The sequence below is a fragment of the Notothenia rossii genome, assembly GCF_949606895.1.
Source record: "Notothenia rossii genome assembly, chromosome: 2".
Taxonomy (NCBI): domain Eukaryota; kingdom Metazoa; phylum Chordata; class Actinopteri; order Perciformes; family Nototheniidae; genus Notothenia; species Notothenia rossii.
The window spans coordinates 86,555,401-86,574,338 of NC_136904.1; the positions used below are offsets into that span (position 1 = coordinate 86,555,401).

At 38.8% G+C, this 18,938-nt stretch overlaps 1 protein-coding gene across 3 annotated transcripts in view; it reads right to left on the bottom strand.

Moving 5' to 3' along the window:
- Window positions 1-12,641, bottom strand: part of uxs1 (UDP-glucuronate decarboxylase 1) — a 39,537-nt gene extending 26,896 nt beyond the window's left edge. Inside the window, exons 1-6 of one of the 3 annotated variants that reach the window (XM_079662799.1) lie at window positions 11,797-12,641; window positions 8,044-8,071; window positions 7,054-7,102; window positions 3,947-3,990; window positions 1,495-1,555; window positions 136-316 (exon numbers count right to left, since the gene is read on the bottom strand). In XM_079662799.1, the coding sequence (XP_079518925.1) occupies window positions 136-316; window positions 1,495-1,555; window positions 3,947-3,990; window positions 7,054-7,102; window positions 8,044-8,071; window positions 11,797-11,887 (454 nt within the window). In that variant the 5' untranslated portion in view covers window positions 11,888-12,641. The remainder of the gene's footprint in view (window positions 1-135; window positions 317-1,494; window positions 1,556-3,946; window positions 3,991-7,053; window positions 7,103-8,043; window positions 8,072-11,796) is intronic. The other 2 variants (XM_079662801.1, XM_079662800.1) reach the window with 2 other exon arrangements.
- Between the last annotated feature and the right edge of the window lie 6,297 nt (window positions 12,642-18,938).

Sequence of the window (18,938 nt, forward strand, 5' to 3'; positions counted from 1 at the left end):
CCATATTGAAACATATATGATACCTTGTACTGTGATCAGTAGTAAATACTAAATACATTTAGTTACTTCTGGACAACCAGGTCTTAAAGCATTAATAAACAATGTATCCCCTCCCACAGTTATTCTCCAACTCACCCTCAATATAGAGCGGCTCCACCACGTCGTGATTGATGAGCTCGAAGTTCTCATGGCCGATCCAGTGCTCCACGTTCCTCTTCCTTCCCGTGAAGAAGTTGTCCACCACCGTCACCTCGTGGCCATCCATCATCAGCTTGTCCGTCAGGTGGGAACCCACAAACCCCGCCCCACCTGTGATCTAGAGGAAGAAAACACATGTCAGTAAAGGAAGATACATATTTGTGTTTCATTCATCTTTTGTATGTACTCTAAAGGAAGTCTAAATCAACGGGCATTTTACACAGCAGACACTTTGACTTGTCTTAGAAATTAAAAGAATATAGTAATTGATCAAATGTACACTATTTGAAATGAAAATTGAGAGGAAATGTATAGTACACTACTTTTACTAATCAACCACAGTATGAACAGCTTTATACACGATGTGCATACAAGAGCTTAAAACACTGATAGCAGCCATGGTGCTAAATATGAGTTAAAAAGCCAACTCTCATCTAATTTGCACTTCCCCATGTTGTTTTTATCTAGCAGACCAATCAGATGCTGACCGTAACTGCCGTAAAAATAAAAATAAAGTGTTGTTGGTTCAGTAATTCTAAACGTTGTGCCTTGGATGCAAGGGGCATTTGGTAACAAACAAAAATAAATAAATTTAAAACATCAGGAGAGCATTTTTTTTTATTTGTTAAGTAATAAAAACATTTTTGACTTTCTCTTGGTGTTAGACAGAAAGTCAGAAACCAACCTGACTAATTAAACATTTTTTCAATTGAACCCAAAAATGTCGAAAAGTCATCAGGATACACGGTGCTAAATATTTATTTGATTAAATGTGCCAACTGCTAGGACTGTCTTAGGGAAGATAGCTTTCAGATGCGCAGCTCCTTTGTCTTGGAACAGTCTCCAAATTCAATGGAAACTGAGCAATCTGTTGCCACTAAATGTTTTTAAAGCTCGGTTGGATGCTACTCAATCGGATGCGGTTGGTTCCGGTTCATGTGGATAGTTATTGTAAATTGTAATCCCTGGAATAATGCGGTATGAACCTACTTGAGCAGGTCTCCCTTGAAAAAGAGATCAATAATCTCAAGGGACACACCTGGATAAATAAAGGATTGAAATGAAATACATTTTCCTGGAACCGTAAATATCCACAGTGCCCCCGCCACAGAGCTAACAATAAGACCCATTTTGTGTTAAAGCAGAAATTCCCCGTTTAGATTTCATTTTGAGACAGATAGGATTAGAACTTCATTCTGTTTATACCCTAAGCAGCTAGCGGCTCGAATCAGGGTTAAAACCTCGGTATAATAACGATTATTGTAAAGGTTGTCTGAAATCGTGTTTATCCCATACCAGAATTCTCTTCCGATCCTTTTCTGACAGGAATTTCACAGGTGGGTATTTCTGAGAAAAACTAGAGGGAGAGAAGAAAAGGAAGAGAAGGTTAAGGAGAGGGAAGCAAATCAGATCAATATCTACTGAATAAATTAAAAAAAATAGTTCATGAAGAATCAATAAATGGGTTTTTTAATGTATTTTTCTGCCGCTCTGAAAACATGTAAGATACGTGAAATGCTTTTCTGAGAAACTATTCTTCTCTGGTTCCTCTTAATTGGAACTAAGCCTACTACTTGTCCTTCAAATCAATAAAATAGCCTGAGTATACGTTAACCTCAACAGCAGTGTGTCAAACATGTGTGAAGGAAGCACAATCTGTTCGTTATCGGGAGCTGCAGCATAGCAGAATACCTAGAGGCTCGTTATTGAATCATCTTAGATCTACGTACAGTGACCCACCTGCAGCTCTCCACAGTGTCCTCTCAGGAGGATCACATAAAGGGTTTCATAATCCTGTGACATATTGCAGGTTTATAAAAAGCAGCACACCGTAGAAATCGGGACAATACAAACAAGTGGCTTTGTTTATATTGGTCTCATTAGCATTCAAGGCGTAACAGATATATGCATATATTACGCTGTTGTCCCAAACCCATTTCAAGGTAGAATAATTCATCGATCTAACTTTCTGTTAGTGTGGTTTAAATTATACAGAGGAGGTATTCCTTTCTTCAGTCCACACAAATGGATGGAAAAACCTGCAGGGGGTAACCTGTTGATAAACAAAACATAACAACATTCATTCTGAAAGAATCCTCTTTCCTTTCTTAGTTGCAATTGAAAGCTATTCTCACATAGATAAAAGGGTACCTATATATGTTGCGATGAATATCTGAATAATAGCCTGAAGACACAGAAAAGATAGGAGCGAGTATCTCACACCACCACTAGAGTATTCAGTACTCAGTATCACTGTTCAAAGGTGTTAGATTGAGGGTAATAGTGTTGGAAATACTGCACACAGCCTTCATCACCTCCGCCAGACTTTAAATAGGCCCTACTATGATATTTGGGGGTTCCCCTTTCCTGAAGTGTGTTTTAAATGCGTTTTTGAGTGCATATAAATGGTCTGCAAAGGCTGTAATGCCTCCATTTTACTCCTTTGTTTACTTACTGATAAGTGCTTTGTGCACAAGGAAAAGCACTATATGAATGTAAAATGTATTATTATTATAGTGACATTTCCAGGCAGTTGACCAATCACAACAGAGCCGGCCAGCTAACCAATCAGAGAAGACTGGGCTCTGGTTTCAGACAGAGGGTGAAAAGAGGTGCTGCAGAACAGGCAGTATGAGGTAAATAAAGAGCTTTTTGAACATTAAAGCAAGGAGACATGTCCCAGGAGAGACACTACATACTGATATGAACCTGAAAATTAGCAAAATATGTCCTCTTTAAAAGAAGATTTAAAATAAAAAGCATGCTGCCATGGGATGTAGTTAAGGGATACACTCTTAAAGATCATGAAGGTGTAGGTCTATGTCCATATACATCTGTACAATAGAATATAGCGTTAGCATGCCCTGCAACAAAACGTATAATTCTTATGAAGTACTTTAACTTCGATAAATAGCTTGAAGACTTTGAGCCTCATACGAAGCTGCATCTTTACTGCCACATCTGGGTAGAGGGGTGGGAAACATTAAATGGGGCCCTAGAAGGTCATTTGTGAATTTACAACAACATGCCTCTTGTCTCTGTAATAAAAGAAAATGTCCTAATTGGAGTTGGAGTAAAGCATGTGCTAAGATAAGATGCTATGGTTCCTATGGTAACACCACGTGTTAAACATAAACGCATGCATCAAATAATGAAACGCTGTAACCCTCGGCGTCCCTCCTTGTGTGTCTTGTCTGTGCGATAGCTATGTCCATGTATAATAATGCCGTCGGTTTTGTTCCATTGGTCTGTCTTGGAAAATAAATAATAACCATTAGAAGCTGCAATGCAACGGTCAGTACAGTGTCGGTGTTATTCATAGAAAGCCTGCTAGCCTGAAGTCACACATTTCTAATCTTGCTTTCTCATCTATTTTTGTATTGCCTGGTGAGGAAACCTTGCAAATCAGCGAAGCTTGCTTATCTTTCATGCTCTGTAAACTGCTGTAACGTATTGATAATGGACGTTTAGAGGCTCATTTCATGTCCTTCAGATGGTGCAGTCACACTGGGAGGTCTAGTTTAGCTTTGAATGAATATTAAATGGTTTTGGGGAGAACAATTTAAAGTAATAATTAAAATAGGCATATAACATTGGGTCCTAATTCTAGTCATTAGGGCCGACCATTTGAGTTGGTACTACAATATAGAAAACATGCGAGTATTTCAGGCTTCATAAGTCTTATATATTTTTCTCATTACCTTTGAGCAGGTGTTTGTACATGGGTGTATCAAAGAGGGAAACTCACCTTTGTTCCAGATCACGAATCTTCTCTCTGAGAGGAGCCACAGCCTAAAGAGAGTGGAGAAGAGAGAAACATGAGGTCAGGCAGGAGCCGATGCTTCGTTAAGATTGAGTTGATCCTACGGTGTGTCTTAAAGGTCAAACTACAACATCAGCATGTTAATGTAAGGTTTTGGGAGGCGTGTGGCGCAGTGGAATAGTGCGCTGCTGTTTTCGGGTTCAAACCCCACTGCAGTCAGAATGTCGTTGTGTCCTTGGGTAAGACACTTCACCCCAAATTGCTCCTGTGGGGATTGTCCACAGTATTGAGTAACAAGAAACATGTAATGTAATGTTGTGTTCATGACATCTTCATCTATGGGTGGGCGAAAAACAACATCTTAAAATGTGTAAATCACAATTATGATCTAAATTGCAATCTTGTCTCAATTTTGAAATGCCCTTTAGACTAAAGCCAGACTTGAAAAAACTTTCTCCATTTGCACCATTCACAAATTTGCATTAAAGATACTTGTAGCAGCCCTGAAAGTCAGAAAGCGGCGATGTGTGTAGTTATTTTTATAAGGGTTTGGATTGTTCCTACTTTAGTTTTGGTCATTGTTTATAATATTATTATTTTGTGATCAATTATGAGTAGGTTTGTGTAGGGTGTGACCCCAACTCTGATGAAAGTTGGATTCTTCAAATCATATGTATGTGCTCGTTATTATACAAGTTGACCATTATCATTGAATTAAGAAAGTGAAGATTTGGATCTCAGCATTCATTTTTGAAAGCATGTCAGAAAAAAGGCAACGAGGCTCGATCCTAAGCCTCTCAGCCACTTTTAGTTTGTTCCCTGAAGTGGTTGCAATACCTAACAGGTTTCATAATAGACATCTCATTGCACAACACAGATTACAAATACAATTGGCTTGGGAAATATCTGCACAGCCAAACCATGATACACCACGCGGTGTGAATTCCTTTTTCCAATTGGAATAGTAGTCTAGTTGCCTACAACACTTTATGTGTGTGTTAACATTGCGTTGATCCACTAGTCCAGGGGTGGGGAACCTCCGGCCTCCGGGCCGTATACGGCCCGCGAGACCATTTGGTACGGCCCTCGGGGTAATTTATAAACACACGCAAAAAAGAAAAAAATTCTTGAAATCTAGACCGCAAAATAATTAAACAAGCTTGTTTTTCCTGGCCAAGGTCAGGGTCCTTGAACACAACACGAGCCTAACGTGTCATCACGTGGTATATGTCTCGTCTGACTGGAGTGTAGTTCTAACGGAGAGCACCAGAACGCGGCTCCGGGCCGGGACTTCACAAATTGCAGTACCCATAAGGAGCTGTACACATACCGCAGTTTCTGCGTGGCTGTGTCTTTAGTTGAAAGCCCAGTGGCGATCTGTTCATCTGTCATACTGATCATACAGTCAATAACTTTGTTGTTATTAGCGTCTGGTTAGCTAGCTATACTAACGAATATAAGAAGCTTTTTCTCCAACCAGTGAGGTAAAGGCACATCTTTATATGATCATTATAGTTATAGAAAAATAAGAGAATAAAGTAAACAGTTATACAATACTAATATGACAGTAAAAAAAAGTTGTTATAAATAAACAAGAATAGAGTTTGAAAGGGAATTGATTTGTAAAATATCCATAAAGAAAAAAATCTGCTTACAGTTCTGTTTCAAATGGGTGTTGAGAGATGTATCCATAGATCTCTTCATGTTGCTCTCAAAGTGCACCAGATTGATGCTTTTAACTTCAACATTTAAAAAAAATCTTCCTGGTGGTGCATGCCCCCAAACCCCCCGAGATGAGGTTAGATCCGCCCCCCCCACCCCACTTAAATCATGTCCACATGGATATGAAACTAAATACATTTGCACACATCTGGTGTCCATATCTTTCTGTTTTGGTGGTCATGCCACGGTGCATGAATGCGCGGGTCACGGTCAAATATCTGGATGAAGAGGTTGCTTTTTCTTTGCACAGCATGAAAGAAAGGGGAAATGAATGGGCTGTGATTTGAGTTTTTTAAGCAGACGTTGAGTTCAATAATTTGTACGGCCCTCGAAGGATGTTGTAAAAATTGAAATGGCCCTTGAGAGGAAGAAGGTTCCCCACCCCTGCACTAGTCAATGAGGTTATGTGAAGTTAAATACAGCGTGATAAGTAGATTAGAAGGGCCTTCAAGATGAATCACAAATACAAGAAATGGCACACATGGTGATGAATATAACCTCTACCTAGAGAGTTTGGGTTTGGATTGTTTGTCTGTCAGCAGGATAACGAAAACACTGTGGGCCTAATTTTCATAAACGTTGGAAAAGTGGCTCAAGGAAGAACACAATACACAAATTAAATACAGAGTGGATGCGAGTTACCACTTGTGTTTTGGTAATTGTTGACCGAGAGACTCATCAACACCTCAGGGAACACTCAGGAACCACCTGAAAAAATCTCATTTGGAGACTAGCAGCAGATGGTGCAGCAGTTGAATACTTAAATGTACAAAAAAAGATATAATACTTTTATTTGTACCTTTTTTAAATCATTTCATGGCCATACCAGTTAGCAATTAAAATGTCACACATCATTTAAATACAATTTATAACTGAGGTGTTTTACTTAAAAAGGTGATACAAAATATGCCCTTTGTTTTTTAAACATAGGACTAATAATGTAGCCATTGTTTAAAGTTTGTCCGTGTATTAAACACATCTGTTATAATGTATTAAAGTTTCTCATTTAATAAATTGGGGCACTTTGATGTTCAGACGTAAGGGAAAAGTGTGTAAAACAACACCTTTTGCTATCAGTCACGTGATAAGTGTATTATTGGATTTGTGTTAGCAGTTCAAAAAAGAAATCGAACATCCCAGGCTTACAGTAAATGACTAAGCTAAGGCTGCACTGTATTGGTCAGGGTCAAACTAATAAATCAATGTTAGGCTAAAGCATGTAGCGGTTGCAAATGAACGCATATCAAAATAATGCCTTCAATGTTTTATACAAGTACATGTGGAATAATACATACATGAAAAAGAGAGTTACTATGTGCGATAACATTCAGTAGATATTATTGAATCGGTAAAAGACATGTCAGACTCACTTCATCAATCCTCTGCTCAATCTTCATTTCTCCGTTCTCTTGTATTGATCTAGGATCAGAGAGAGTTAAAGACAAGGAAAGGATAAGAGAAGGCAATCTTCACAAAGCCAGGGAAAACAGGGATATTGACTTGAAGTACGACGTTTTTGAGCAACACATAACACACACATTAACAGTGGATATATACACGACTAAAATCCCACATTAGTAAAAATAAAAAAACATTTTGCAAATTATATTTTAAAAATTGAATTAAATCAAATGGACATTATTCATTCAAATAAATAAAAAATAAAAAAACACAGAAGAGAGAGCGAATATCTTTAGAATAATAACTTTTGACGCTACATTCATTTAAAAATACAACAGATGAAGTACTTTGGTTTTAACATACCCCTCCTTTTGAGAGGGAAATAACATGTGTCTTGTGAATATTTTGAATAAATCAATAACTCTTTAGGCCCGGACACAGCAGGCCGATTATCGGCGTCGGTGGGCGTCAGGCCGACGATGAGCGTCGACACGCCCTACTCAGATGGGTGTGTCCCGAACCGTCGGGTCTTTTCAGCCGAAAACCAATGTGTTTAGAGTTTGTTGATGGTTAAATGTGTACAGTACGTGTCGAGATCCATAAGTGGACATAAACCATTAACTAAATTAGCATATGTTCTCCATCTAACTGAATATATGAAGATATACACATAAAAATATAAAGCTAGAAGTAATACAGGATATTACTGTACATATACGTCATCCCATTGTAAACGGATGTGTTGGAATTGTGCGTCATGTGTTGCTAAAAGAGTGCTTCAAGGAAATCGTATTTCTATGGATTAGAAAAGATTGCTGCCATTATCTTATCAAACCTTTCTTTTTCTCCAAGAGGTAAAATGACTCCTGCTGATGAAATGTGTTTTAAAACCAAGACTTCAGCTGCCCTGCAGTAGGTACATATTTCACATTGAAGTAGTTAGACATTCATTACTGTACCTCATGTTGGTATATGTTCCCCAGACAGCTGAAAGAGAGAAAAATAAAAAACCTGTCACCAAATGAATCAGGAATAAAGTACATGTAAAGTGCCGTGTCACATTCGTCTGTAGATAAGAGAAAAGGTGCCAAAGAGAGACAAGCGAGCAGGAAAAGCTCCGTTGGTCATCTTCTTTTTCTCAGCATGTGTATTGTCTGATGGGAGGATGTCAATTATTGATCTGTAAATAATCTAAACTGATCCGTGAAAAATCGGACTATTAGTGAATGCATTAGTATTGAATTCCAACCGGGAAATATCTTGTCTTTCAGACCTCGGTATTTATTATTATTTTTATTTAATCTTCACTTAATATAGGCGCTGACCCCCTACGAAGGCTGTGTCAGGCCACAAGAGGCCGATTTTGAGTAGACTATATTACAACAATGTGTATTTCAGATGTGCGGTGTGTTTATAACATGAAGGTATTTACAGGAGTGAGCTCTGCTAAATCAGGAATAACACAGTGATCTACGTTACCAAACTTCACACTCTGCCCAAAATAGAGTGAGTGAAGACGCTGTAAACGTTCAAATATTCTTCATGTTATCCTGTTTGTACTTTGTTATTGTCATGTATTTGCATAAAAACCGACAATTCAAAAAGAACGGGTATTTAAAATCTGAATATTTTATTTAATAGTGATTATAATATTTAAAACTGTGCTTAAAAAGGTCATAGTTCCCTACTTAATATCTATTTGATATTGCCTCAAACATCTCCTTCTTAGAAAAAACATAAACCAAAATAGTGTTGTGTGATTTTACACTAATTAAAACATAGTTCTGAATATTTTATTACCTGTCAGCCAATAAATTCCACTAAATTGTACATAATTATAAATTACAATAACGTTTTAAAAATGGTGTGTCTCCTACTTTGTCATAGTCTTACAAGCTAGTTGGTTGTGATAAGGTTTAATTAGAGATAACTGTTAACAACAGGGAAATGGCACAATAATACAGGATTAACAGAGATGCTCATTAAATCTTAGTTTGACTAGTGGTCTTAAAGGTCCCCTATTATACTGTTTTTCATCAATATATTATAGGTCTAAGATATATACAAAACATGTCTCTGAAGTGTTTGACTCCAAACACCAAACAGATCATTGAAGCATCCCATAATCCCCTCTGTTTCAGCCCTGTTTCCAAAGTGCTGATTCTCGGTCTGTTACTTTAGATGAAAATAAGGAGCCCCTCCCCACGCCCCTCTGAGAGAGATTTGGTTAAAAAGAACACAATGGTGCTCTAGGAGGAGATTCAGGTGATAAGGGGGGGGGGGGGGTTACCTTGGTTGGTGATTGCCTAATGGTCACAGAAGCCAAAAAAACGTTATGACATCATAAAGTGCTCAAAATCTGATCAACTCATTTTAAGACAGGATTGTATATAAATTAGGGATGCTCCGATCGATCGGCCGCCGATCGTTGTCGGCCGATATTCACTCTTGGCCGATCGATCGGTACCCTCTATAAAGGCCGATCAGGAGAGCCGATCACATGACGGAAAATACATGACACTTTTCTCTGTGCGCGGCAAAACAAGCTCGCCAAAATGGCTTCAGCAGTCCGGCAGTATTTTAAGGTGTCCTAAAAAGACAATGAAATAGCGGTATGCATCGTGTGTGAAGCAGAAATCCTGCAGCTCCGCCCGCTGTGACGGACCGGTGAGCGGAGCAACACACACACTAAGAGTTAGACCTAACACACATCTATTGTATCTACCTCTGGAACAAGCTAAACTAGTTATAAATATATTTATTCTTCACTGTCGTGTCACTCATTACTGGATCAGTGAGCTGCATGAGACGGATAGGGACCGGCTGTCAGGAGAGAGAGAGAGAGAGAGAGGGAGGGAGGGCGAGAGAGAGGGAGAGATAGAGGGAGAGAGGAAAAGAGAGCACTTCCTGCTCATTTCTCCCTTGTTATTGTTAATTTAAACTTGAATAATGTACTTTATCTTAATGTAATAATTATGTTGGTTGTTGTTTGTGGAAGCGCCAGTGAATGAGCCCGATTAGCTGAGCTTTAAACATCACTTTAAATGGAAGATCCCCATAGACCCCGCCCACTCGATTGGATCGGCGATCGGTATCGGCCGATACCGGTTCCGGCCCCAAAATTGGCGATCGGAGCATCCCTAATATAAATGGATCAGGAAAAAAAGGGAGCAAATGTTTTTTCCTGAAACTTTCAGAATCTCTTTACACAGAGGGGACACATGTTTATGTATAAAAGACGTAAAAAAGTGGATTTTGCATAATAGGTGACCTTTAAGCTTTATCTTAACAAGTTAGAAATACTGATTGAGATGTTATAAAGACACTAATTCCTGTATTACTGTTCACACAGCAGTGCATGGCAAGTGATCGGATTTAGGAGCACAGACGAATCAAGCCAAAATCTGATTTCTGTGTCAAATGAGCAGAAAATCTAATTTCCTTTTCTATGAACTTTTGTAATTTGAACATAGCCTTATGATAGGATCAGTTTTGACAGTCTTGGATCTGTTTCAAGTCTATTTTCATTTGCTTCTAAATCAGACTTGACTGTGCCTGGACTTGGACTTGTCGAGGTCTTGGCAAAGACGTTGTTGACTGCAGCGAAGCTCAAACAACTTATCTTGATTTCTTGTGGTCAGCCACATTGTGACCCTTCAATGTCAGTTCAACCGTACAACGTGTTACAAGATAAAATAATCAGCTAATATGAAAACCAAATATGAAAACCAAATGTGAAAACCAAATGAAACTAAATGAAACAGATGAGCTCAGATTCTTTAAAAATATCTGCCATTACAGTGGCTATATTTAATAAAACAAGTTGTTTCATAAATATAAATCAACATGTATGGAACTAACATTGCCATTACGCCTTTTGAAAAAAGAGAATACCATTAAGGTTCAATAGACACATTGTTCAAAATGCATCACGCAGAGCAGACAAAATTATAGGGCGTTTTCAAGTCAATCAAAAATAGTAAAGGTTGACTGGGAAGTACTGAAATGATGTTGCATCACAAGAATTGCAACAACAATTGACTTCTTGTAAATACCAATGAAACTGCAATGAACAACTTTTTTCATATTGATTAATCTGTCAATTATTTTTAAACTAATCGTTTGGGACATTTTTAGATGGATTTAACTTGGTGCGAACTGTGCAACAAAACTTCCAAGAGCCAACATTGAAGTCATATCAAATAAGCGGAAACAACTGAATACTAGAATAGTAGTTACTTCCCATAGATGTACATTTAGTTGAAAAGCTTAATTCCCCTTCCATTCCTAACATAACACTGTCCTTCTCTCAGTATAACATTGAATCTGAGATGTTACATTTAAGGGGAAACACTAATAAACAAACATTTGTGTAATGTGTACAATGGATGTGTCCTGCATTCTGAATCTGAGCCCTTCAACACTTGATAGTCTGGAGACTTGGCCCCAGCCCACAACATAATATATTCTCAAAGTTTTCAGGTGAAATAAAGACACAGGAATGATGAAAGTTTAACAGGTGAGAGACCTTCCTGTCAAACAGCTGTTGTGTTCTGTATGTTGAGCTTGAGCCCTTTAACACTTTTCCAGGAGGCTGGGTCACCAAACAATGTGTTGTTTTGTGTCAGCTTAAATTCCTCAAAGTTTTCAGGTGTCATAAAATCACAGGAACTATGACAGTTTAACAGTTTAGAGACATTCAGAGTACTTACAGGCAATGTAGGCGATCAAAGCGAGGGCAAAAAGCAGCTTCATCATTCGTCTGTTTAATCCTGATATCAGCCAGATGATCCGCTTCATCATCCGCTCAATGCAACAAGCACCAGGAACACAATCAAGTCCAGCTAAAGCATTTTGACTCACACTTCTTCATGTCACTAGTGCTGTTCGGGGTGTGTTTGGTTTTCTAAGGAGATTGTAAACGAGGTGGAGATCCTAATTCATATAAAAGAATTGGGCAATGTGAGATTGGCAGCAGGACAGGAAAGCTAGCTGCTGCTGCTGCTGCTGCTACGTCAACACCAGGCAGGAGCAGTTTACGTGGCTAGCTGTTGAACACAGGTAGCAAACAGAACCAGGTGGCAAAGCTACACTGTCAACACTCACAACTACTAGTACACTTGTTTATCAGCGACATGTGTACCCCGATTAACCACACACAACACATCACATCTTACGTAAACTATACCTTAAAGACACGTCTACCTCAATAACAATAACACAGTAAAGATAAACGGTTAGCCGTTAGCACCCCTTTAGCAATTAACTACGGCTAGCTAGCAGGCTACTTAACTGACAGCGTTTTTTTCTCCCGTTCATAGCTGCCGCTTGGAAAAACAAAGGAAGCGAATCCTGCCTCACATTTGTTTTCAGGTGAGTGCCTTGAAAATAAAATAGGTTCTCATTTTAAGTGCGCAGACATTTCCTCATGAAGGAGTTTTGCTCTTCTGTTGGGCCGAGGGATAGCAGATGAGCGATTACTCACTGCTCGATTTAGGAGCCTGACTGTTCCTGCAGAGATTGCGTGACGCTCCTTTGACTTGCCTCCAATAATAAAAGTCATTTAGTTGTGTTTTATGAGCTATCAAACTACTTTTTATTTTACAGATAACATAAATAGTTTACTATGGACCAAATCTTCATCATCCTTTATGGGATCATGGCTTTCGAGTTGCCGAAACATTTAATTTAGCAATGATACAATGGCTCATTCATTAATTCACACGAAACTTTCCACAGGGCAGTAAGGTAACCTTGTTGAACACCTTGTTGATTTTCCCACTTGAACCACTGCAGCCTGTTTGGTGCTTTAAGCTCTCTGTGTGGTTGGCTCAGTAAGATGTATTTGAATTTGCTCATGTGAACTGTATGGCATTACACAGCAGGTATTATTATTTTTTAAAGACTACCAGAGAGACTTTAAAAACGGAATTTTAGAATAATGAGACAGTAACTCTAGCTGGTCTTCACCTCAACAACACAAGTTGTTCTAGTAATGTTCATGTTTCCCCCTACACAGGTTACAAAACTGTTCATGAACAGCAAGTCCTGCATATCATAATTTGTGTTCATGTGTTATGTCAAGTTTTGGATCAAGTTTATGAAAGAAATATATATTTCCAACTTACTTAACTGGAATAGCCTCCCAACTCAGATATGGGATTGTCCCACTCTCAATAGCTTTAAAGGTCAACTCAAAGAATGGTTGAGAAACAAACAGACGTGCAATGACCGCTAAATGCACTTTAACTGGGTATCTCCTCTCGCACTTTATGTAGCTCTTGTATCATCTCTTGCACTTTATATGTCGTTGTTGCTATATTGTACTGCCATGTGGTAAATACTTGTGTATGCTGCTCTTGCTCTTTTTGCATATCATGTATTTATTTTTTTGCTATGTTTATAAATGTCATGTTCTTATGTTGTATGTGAGGGAGGGACTACGGATGGAAATTAGCTCAAAGCTCAAATCCGGCATATTTACACTTGAAGAATTATTTGTCTTAAGTGTTAATTAATGTGCATTGTCCCTATTCAAATAAACGATTAAATTAAATCAAATGTTTTCAGGTGCTGCATTGATGCTTCTCCGATGTTTAATTATGGACTGGTCGAAATAATCTCTTAAATATTAAATACTTATATATGCAAAGACAGACAACAGACTGTGTAAATGTTCTACCAGTGATATTCCCAATTGACTATTGATGCATTAGTGGTGACTTGAGCAACACAAACAAATGCATATCCCTGCGATGTCCCGTGTGTGAGATTGACATGACGTACAAACATTGCTCACGTTGTGCCTCTTCACCCATACATCTTAGTTCTTACTCTTTTCCGTCACTGATGGTATCGATGTAATTTGGTTGTGTGTGTAGACGGTGGAAGCAGGAAGAGGAATACATGTGCCTTGATCCCTGCCGAGTCGACGCACGGCACAACTGTTGATTGGTGTCAGTGCCAGAAACACTTTTTAGGAGCAATGCGCTCATGGTATAGATGTGGCGCATACATCTTAGTTCCCACTCTTTTCCCTCACCCTAAGGGAGTGCATGTACATAGACACGTTGTGCCTCTCCACCTCTGTTCCTGACTTCTTACTTGCTACCCCTTTCCCTCAACCTATCCTAAGGGAGTTGTACATAGACACGTTAGTTTTGCTGCTGTAGGCTTAGACTGTCGGGGGACACCTTACTTCTTCCTTCTGACTGTCTGTACCTCTCATGTTCCGAATAACTCAGCTTCCCCCAAATTTCTTTTTGGTGTCTACGCCGGGATCCTGAGACGTGGCTGATCCTGTAGCTGCGGTCGTGTGTCCTGAATCCTGAGTCATGTGTCCTGGATCCTGCATCCTGAGTCCTGGATCCGGAGTCCTGGACTTCAAGTTGTGGCTGATCCTATCACTGTGCCTGACTCTCATCATACTACTTCCCTGATGGCTCCCACAGGATTGTTGACATCCTCGTGGATCCATCTTATTATTATAGACACATGCATTTCCAAACATTTGGTCTACCTATGCTGGAAATGTATTATCTTTTCGATTTACACACGGCATCTATTGCACGTCTGTCCGTCCTGGGAGAGGGATCCCTCCTCTGTTGCTCTCCCTGAGGTTTCTCCCATTTCTCCCTTTAAACTGTGGGGTTTTCTCTGGTGTTTCCTTGTACGATTTGAGGGTCTAAGGACAGAGGGTGTCGTGTTGTCATACTGATATTCTGTACAAACTGTGAAGTCCACTGAGGCAAATGCAACATTTGTGATATTGGGCTATATAAATAAACATTGATTGATTGATTGCTTTAATCTACAAAGCTGAACATCCCTGTATATGTTTGCACATTCCTGCCTAGTTCCTTTTGAAATTAAAATATTTTCAATGTATTTTCCTCTCTTGTATATTAATGTTGAATTATGCAGCATTACACCAAAGCATATTTCTGTATGTGAAAACCTACTTTTCAATAAACCAGACTCTCCTCATTTTATCTTTACAGCCAATAAAGCAAGAGAGACAGGCATCGATTCACATCTTCCTGAAACCTCAGTCAAGTTAACAGTATATGAATAATCCGCAGGCAGTGCAGAGGCTTCACGCATCAGCAGGACATTTAAAAAAGTATGGTCTGAAGAAAGTAAAAGCAGAACAACTCATTTCCCCGCTGTCTTTGTACTCTGAAACTTGGCAGAAGGCGCTGATAGGAGCACTCAGCTGGGGATCATTCTGTTGTTCAGGTCTTGAATGGCGCAGCTCATTTTCTCCTGGCATGCAGTTGCCAATTTGAAATCACTCGGACGGTAGAAAACGAGCTGACTGTGTTGACATATGACACATTCACAAATTGAAATTCAGAGTAGAAATGAATTGAACTGAGGAATCCGAGGTAAGATGATCACAGCAAGATTTTTTGAAAGCATTTTTAAGTAGAACCTTTACAGCATGTCTAGAAAGACTATTTATTTCACATCAGGAGGTTGTACAGTCCCTGGAGCTTACTGAAATACACAGAATTATTTTATAGTCAGGTAATGGTAAGTTTAATTCCCTATGTATTGCTCATATTAAAAGCAGGCCTATCAGTAAAAACTGCTATTTGATATTAGAGGAAGAGAAACACATTTTCAGTTTAATTTACAAAGACATAACGAGGAAGAGTTTCTATGCTCTGTGTTTTTTTGTTCACGTTTTGATGTGGTTTGGCTTATACTATCCCTCAGAGATAACTTATAGAACAACCCATCTGTCAGGGGAGGAGTTTGGTAATTGAACATCTGACAGCTGTTAATAGATGGGATTGGCAAGAAAACATCCACCATATGTACTCTGCACCCTGCAGCATCATCAAAAGCAAAAACTTTGGGAACTGACACTAGCAACTGAGCACCATCGCTGCAGGGGATAATGCAGAGGGAAAGCAGAGTTATAATCACATGAACATCTACCACTTATTAAGAGTCTTTTTACTTCAGAGGTTTTTACTACTTATGCTCGACAATGACCTTTCAGTCTGTGGGTCAGTCCACCGCTTTGTTCCAGATGGAAATATCTAAAGATCTGCTAAGTATTATCTTAAAGGGGCACTATTCTTTTTTGGGTGTAGTTTGTTCTAGAGGTTATTGTGCATGTAAATGGTCTGCAATGCTAATATCCTCCATAGGACTCCTTTGTTTACTTCTGGAACATAATGACATCACTCTGTAACACTCGCAATTCTATTGTCTAGCGCTCCAACAAATTGTACGTGAAAGGCTTATATAGTGGCGGGACATCTCTAAGCGGTTGACCAATCACAACAGAGCCGGCCAGCTAACCAATCAGAACAGACTGGGCTCTGGTTTCAGACAGAGGGTGAAAAGAGGTGCTGCAGCAGAGGCAGTATGAGAAAAATAAAGACCTTTTTGAACATTAAAGCCAGTAAACCTGTCACAGTAGAGGCACAACATACAAATATGAACCTGAACATGAGCATAATATGTCCTCTTAAAACTAGATAATATAAGCAAATTGCATGTTTGAGGTATGTAGAATTAAAACGACCCAGCAGATAGTTAAAAACAGCAGCAGGCATACTGTACAGGCAGCAGTTGTTTAGTGAGGCATTCACAGATGGCTTACAGGACAACAGAAATTACCGGCTTGAGGTGGAATGTCGTAGCACTTGCCAAAATCCTATTTTGTTCCATTTACAAATAACCATTATGCCAAATAGATATCCAAAAATATGACTTTCCCCCACTGTGAAAAGTCACAATACTCAGCCCCTTATTACATGACATGTTACTTGTTAGATGCTTTTATCCAAAAGGCATTCTTACATTAAAGGTAGACTACTCTGTCCTTTCACTTCCTTCTTTCTTTTTTGTTCCTCCTAAATACTGCATGTGCATTAGGAGGAGCAGGGGATGATGGATGTGATGTGGTACACCTGCTCTTATCCACTTCTCCTCCGGTGCTTCCGGATAAACTCAATAACCCAAGACGGGAAAAAGTAAGAAAAGGACATCAACATTACATGTCACTTGTTAGACGCTTTTATCCAAAGCGACTTACATACTCAATACTGTGGACAATCCCCACAGGAGCAATTTGGGGTGAAGTGTCTCAGGGACACAACGACATGCTGACTGCAGTGGGGTTTGAACATGTACTCCCCTGATCCGAAGACCAACGCATTAGTCCACTGTGCCACACACCTCCCCTTATCTACGGCTCATTTATTCTTCATAAAATAGACATGGGAAATTAAAAGGTACTTCACGAAATTGGGTTAGAATGTTTGTATTTCAGCACAAAAAGTGAAAACTCTTAATCAAATGAACAGTACAAATCTTGAAATTGTAGCTCTGACAACCCAGAGGCGCTACAGTAAGTGTGCTTTTACTTTTGTATGAAGACAAGCTTGTCATCCTGTAAATGTTTCTAAAATCCCTGGGCTCAGTCGATGTTCTATATACTAGCATTATTATTTTTTGCAAAGCTTGCAGTTTGTGCAACATTATTAAATTCGTCATTAAACTGGGGGAAAAGATGCTGGCTGTTAAGGAAAGTGGCGCTTAGTTGGAAATATGATGTGACTGGCTGCGGCCTTGACGTGCATTACATCAGTGCATTAGATATTTTTCTTCAAGGTCAGCAAATGTTTTCCATTCCTTTACATTTAACAGGAAGCTGATCAGCAACCCATAGAATGTATTTAATAAGGTTATCACTGCTTTCATTGCACGTATAGCCTTAAGTAATAGTGCTAAGCAGGGGACTAACCGACTGGCCTACCTAAACACAAATGTATTTAGTTTTATATTTAAACCTAGCTCAAATAAATTAATCTCTGGATAATGTAAGATGGTTATGGTTACATTAGCAAAGTCAAGACTCATATACCATTTATATATAGTAAGATGTGTCGTAGGTCACATTAGGAAGCCTAGTTTTGTAAAGAATGAAAAATAACTGAATTTGAGAGAGAAAAATAAGGATGCAGGCGTGATTGTCAGGTTGCTGTTTTCAGAAAGTCTGACAAGTTATCCTGGAGAAGAAAACATGAAAGAATGATAACAAAAAGTTATATAACAAACATTTTTACAGGCGGCAGATGTGCTTTTACTTATTTACTGTTGAAAGTAGACTCACATTATTACAGCTCATTTGGGCTTTGGTTTTCATGGTGCAGTATACTCTCACCCCACAGGTAAACAAATAAAACAAACAAAGAGTAACTCAGACAGGATTTTTACACCGAGAGGTAAAGCCAGAGGGAATAGTAAATACTGTCGTTATTAAAAGAAAAAAGAGATAGAATGAGAAACGCAATCAATAAACAGCTGGCCAAACAAATACTTTCACACTTCTAAAGGTAATTATAATTGTGAGCAGTTGAGAGTCCTTCTTGTGAGGATTGATGGATATTGGGTTTTATTTATTCATAAGGTTTTCTACCCCCTTACACTGCATCCTTCTGGGCCCTTATCCAACACGCTCACATCATTATTTTGGAGGGGCCAGCTGTTTGAACTGAGTGTGGAAAATCAAGTTTTTCTGCAATACCATGTGGAACAACTAAAGCTAGCTTCACTTTTTACATTTTTGAAATATACAATCTTCATTTTGGAGGATAGGATTTACTTTATTTTTATTTTGGCTTTAATTAAAGATGGCCTATTAGGCTTTTTGGGGTAAACATGTCACAGTAGAGGCACTTAATACCGATATGACGCTGAAAATGGACATAACATAACCCCTTTCAATTAGGTATCAACCTCAATGTATTTGAGTCAAAATACTCGTGACATTTCCACACAATTTTGACTTGTGAGTTGTTAGTGTAATTAAAAGCATTTTAGTTGCTGTTAT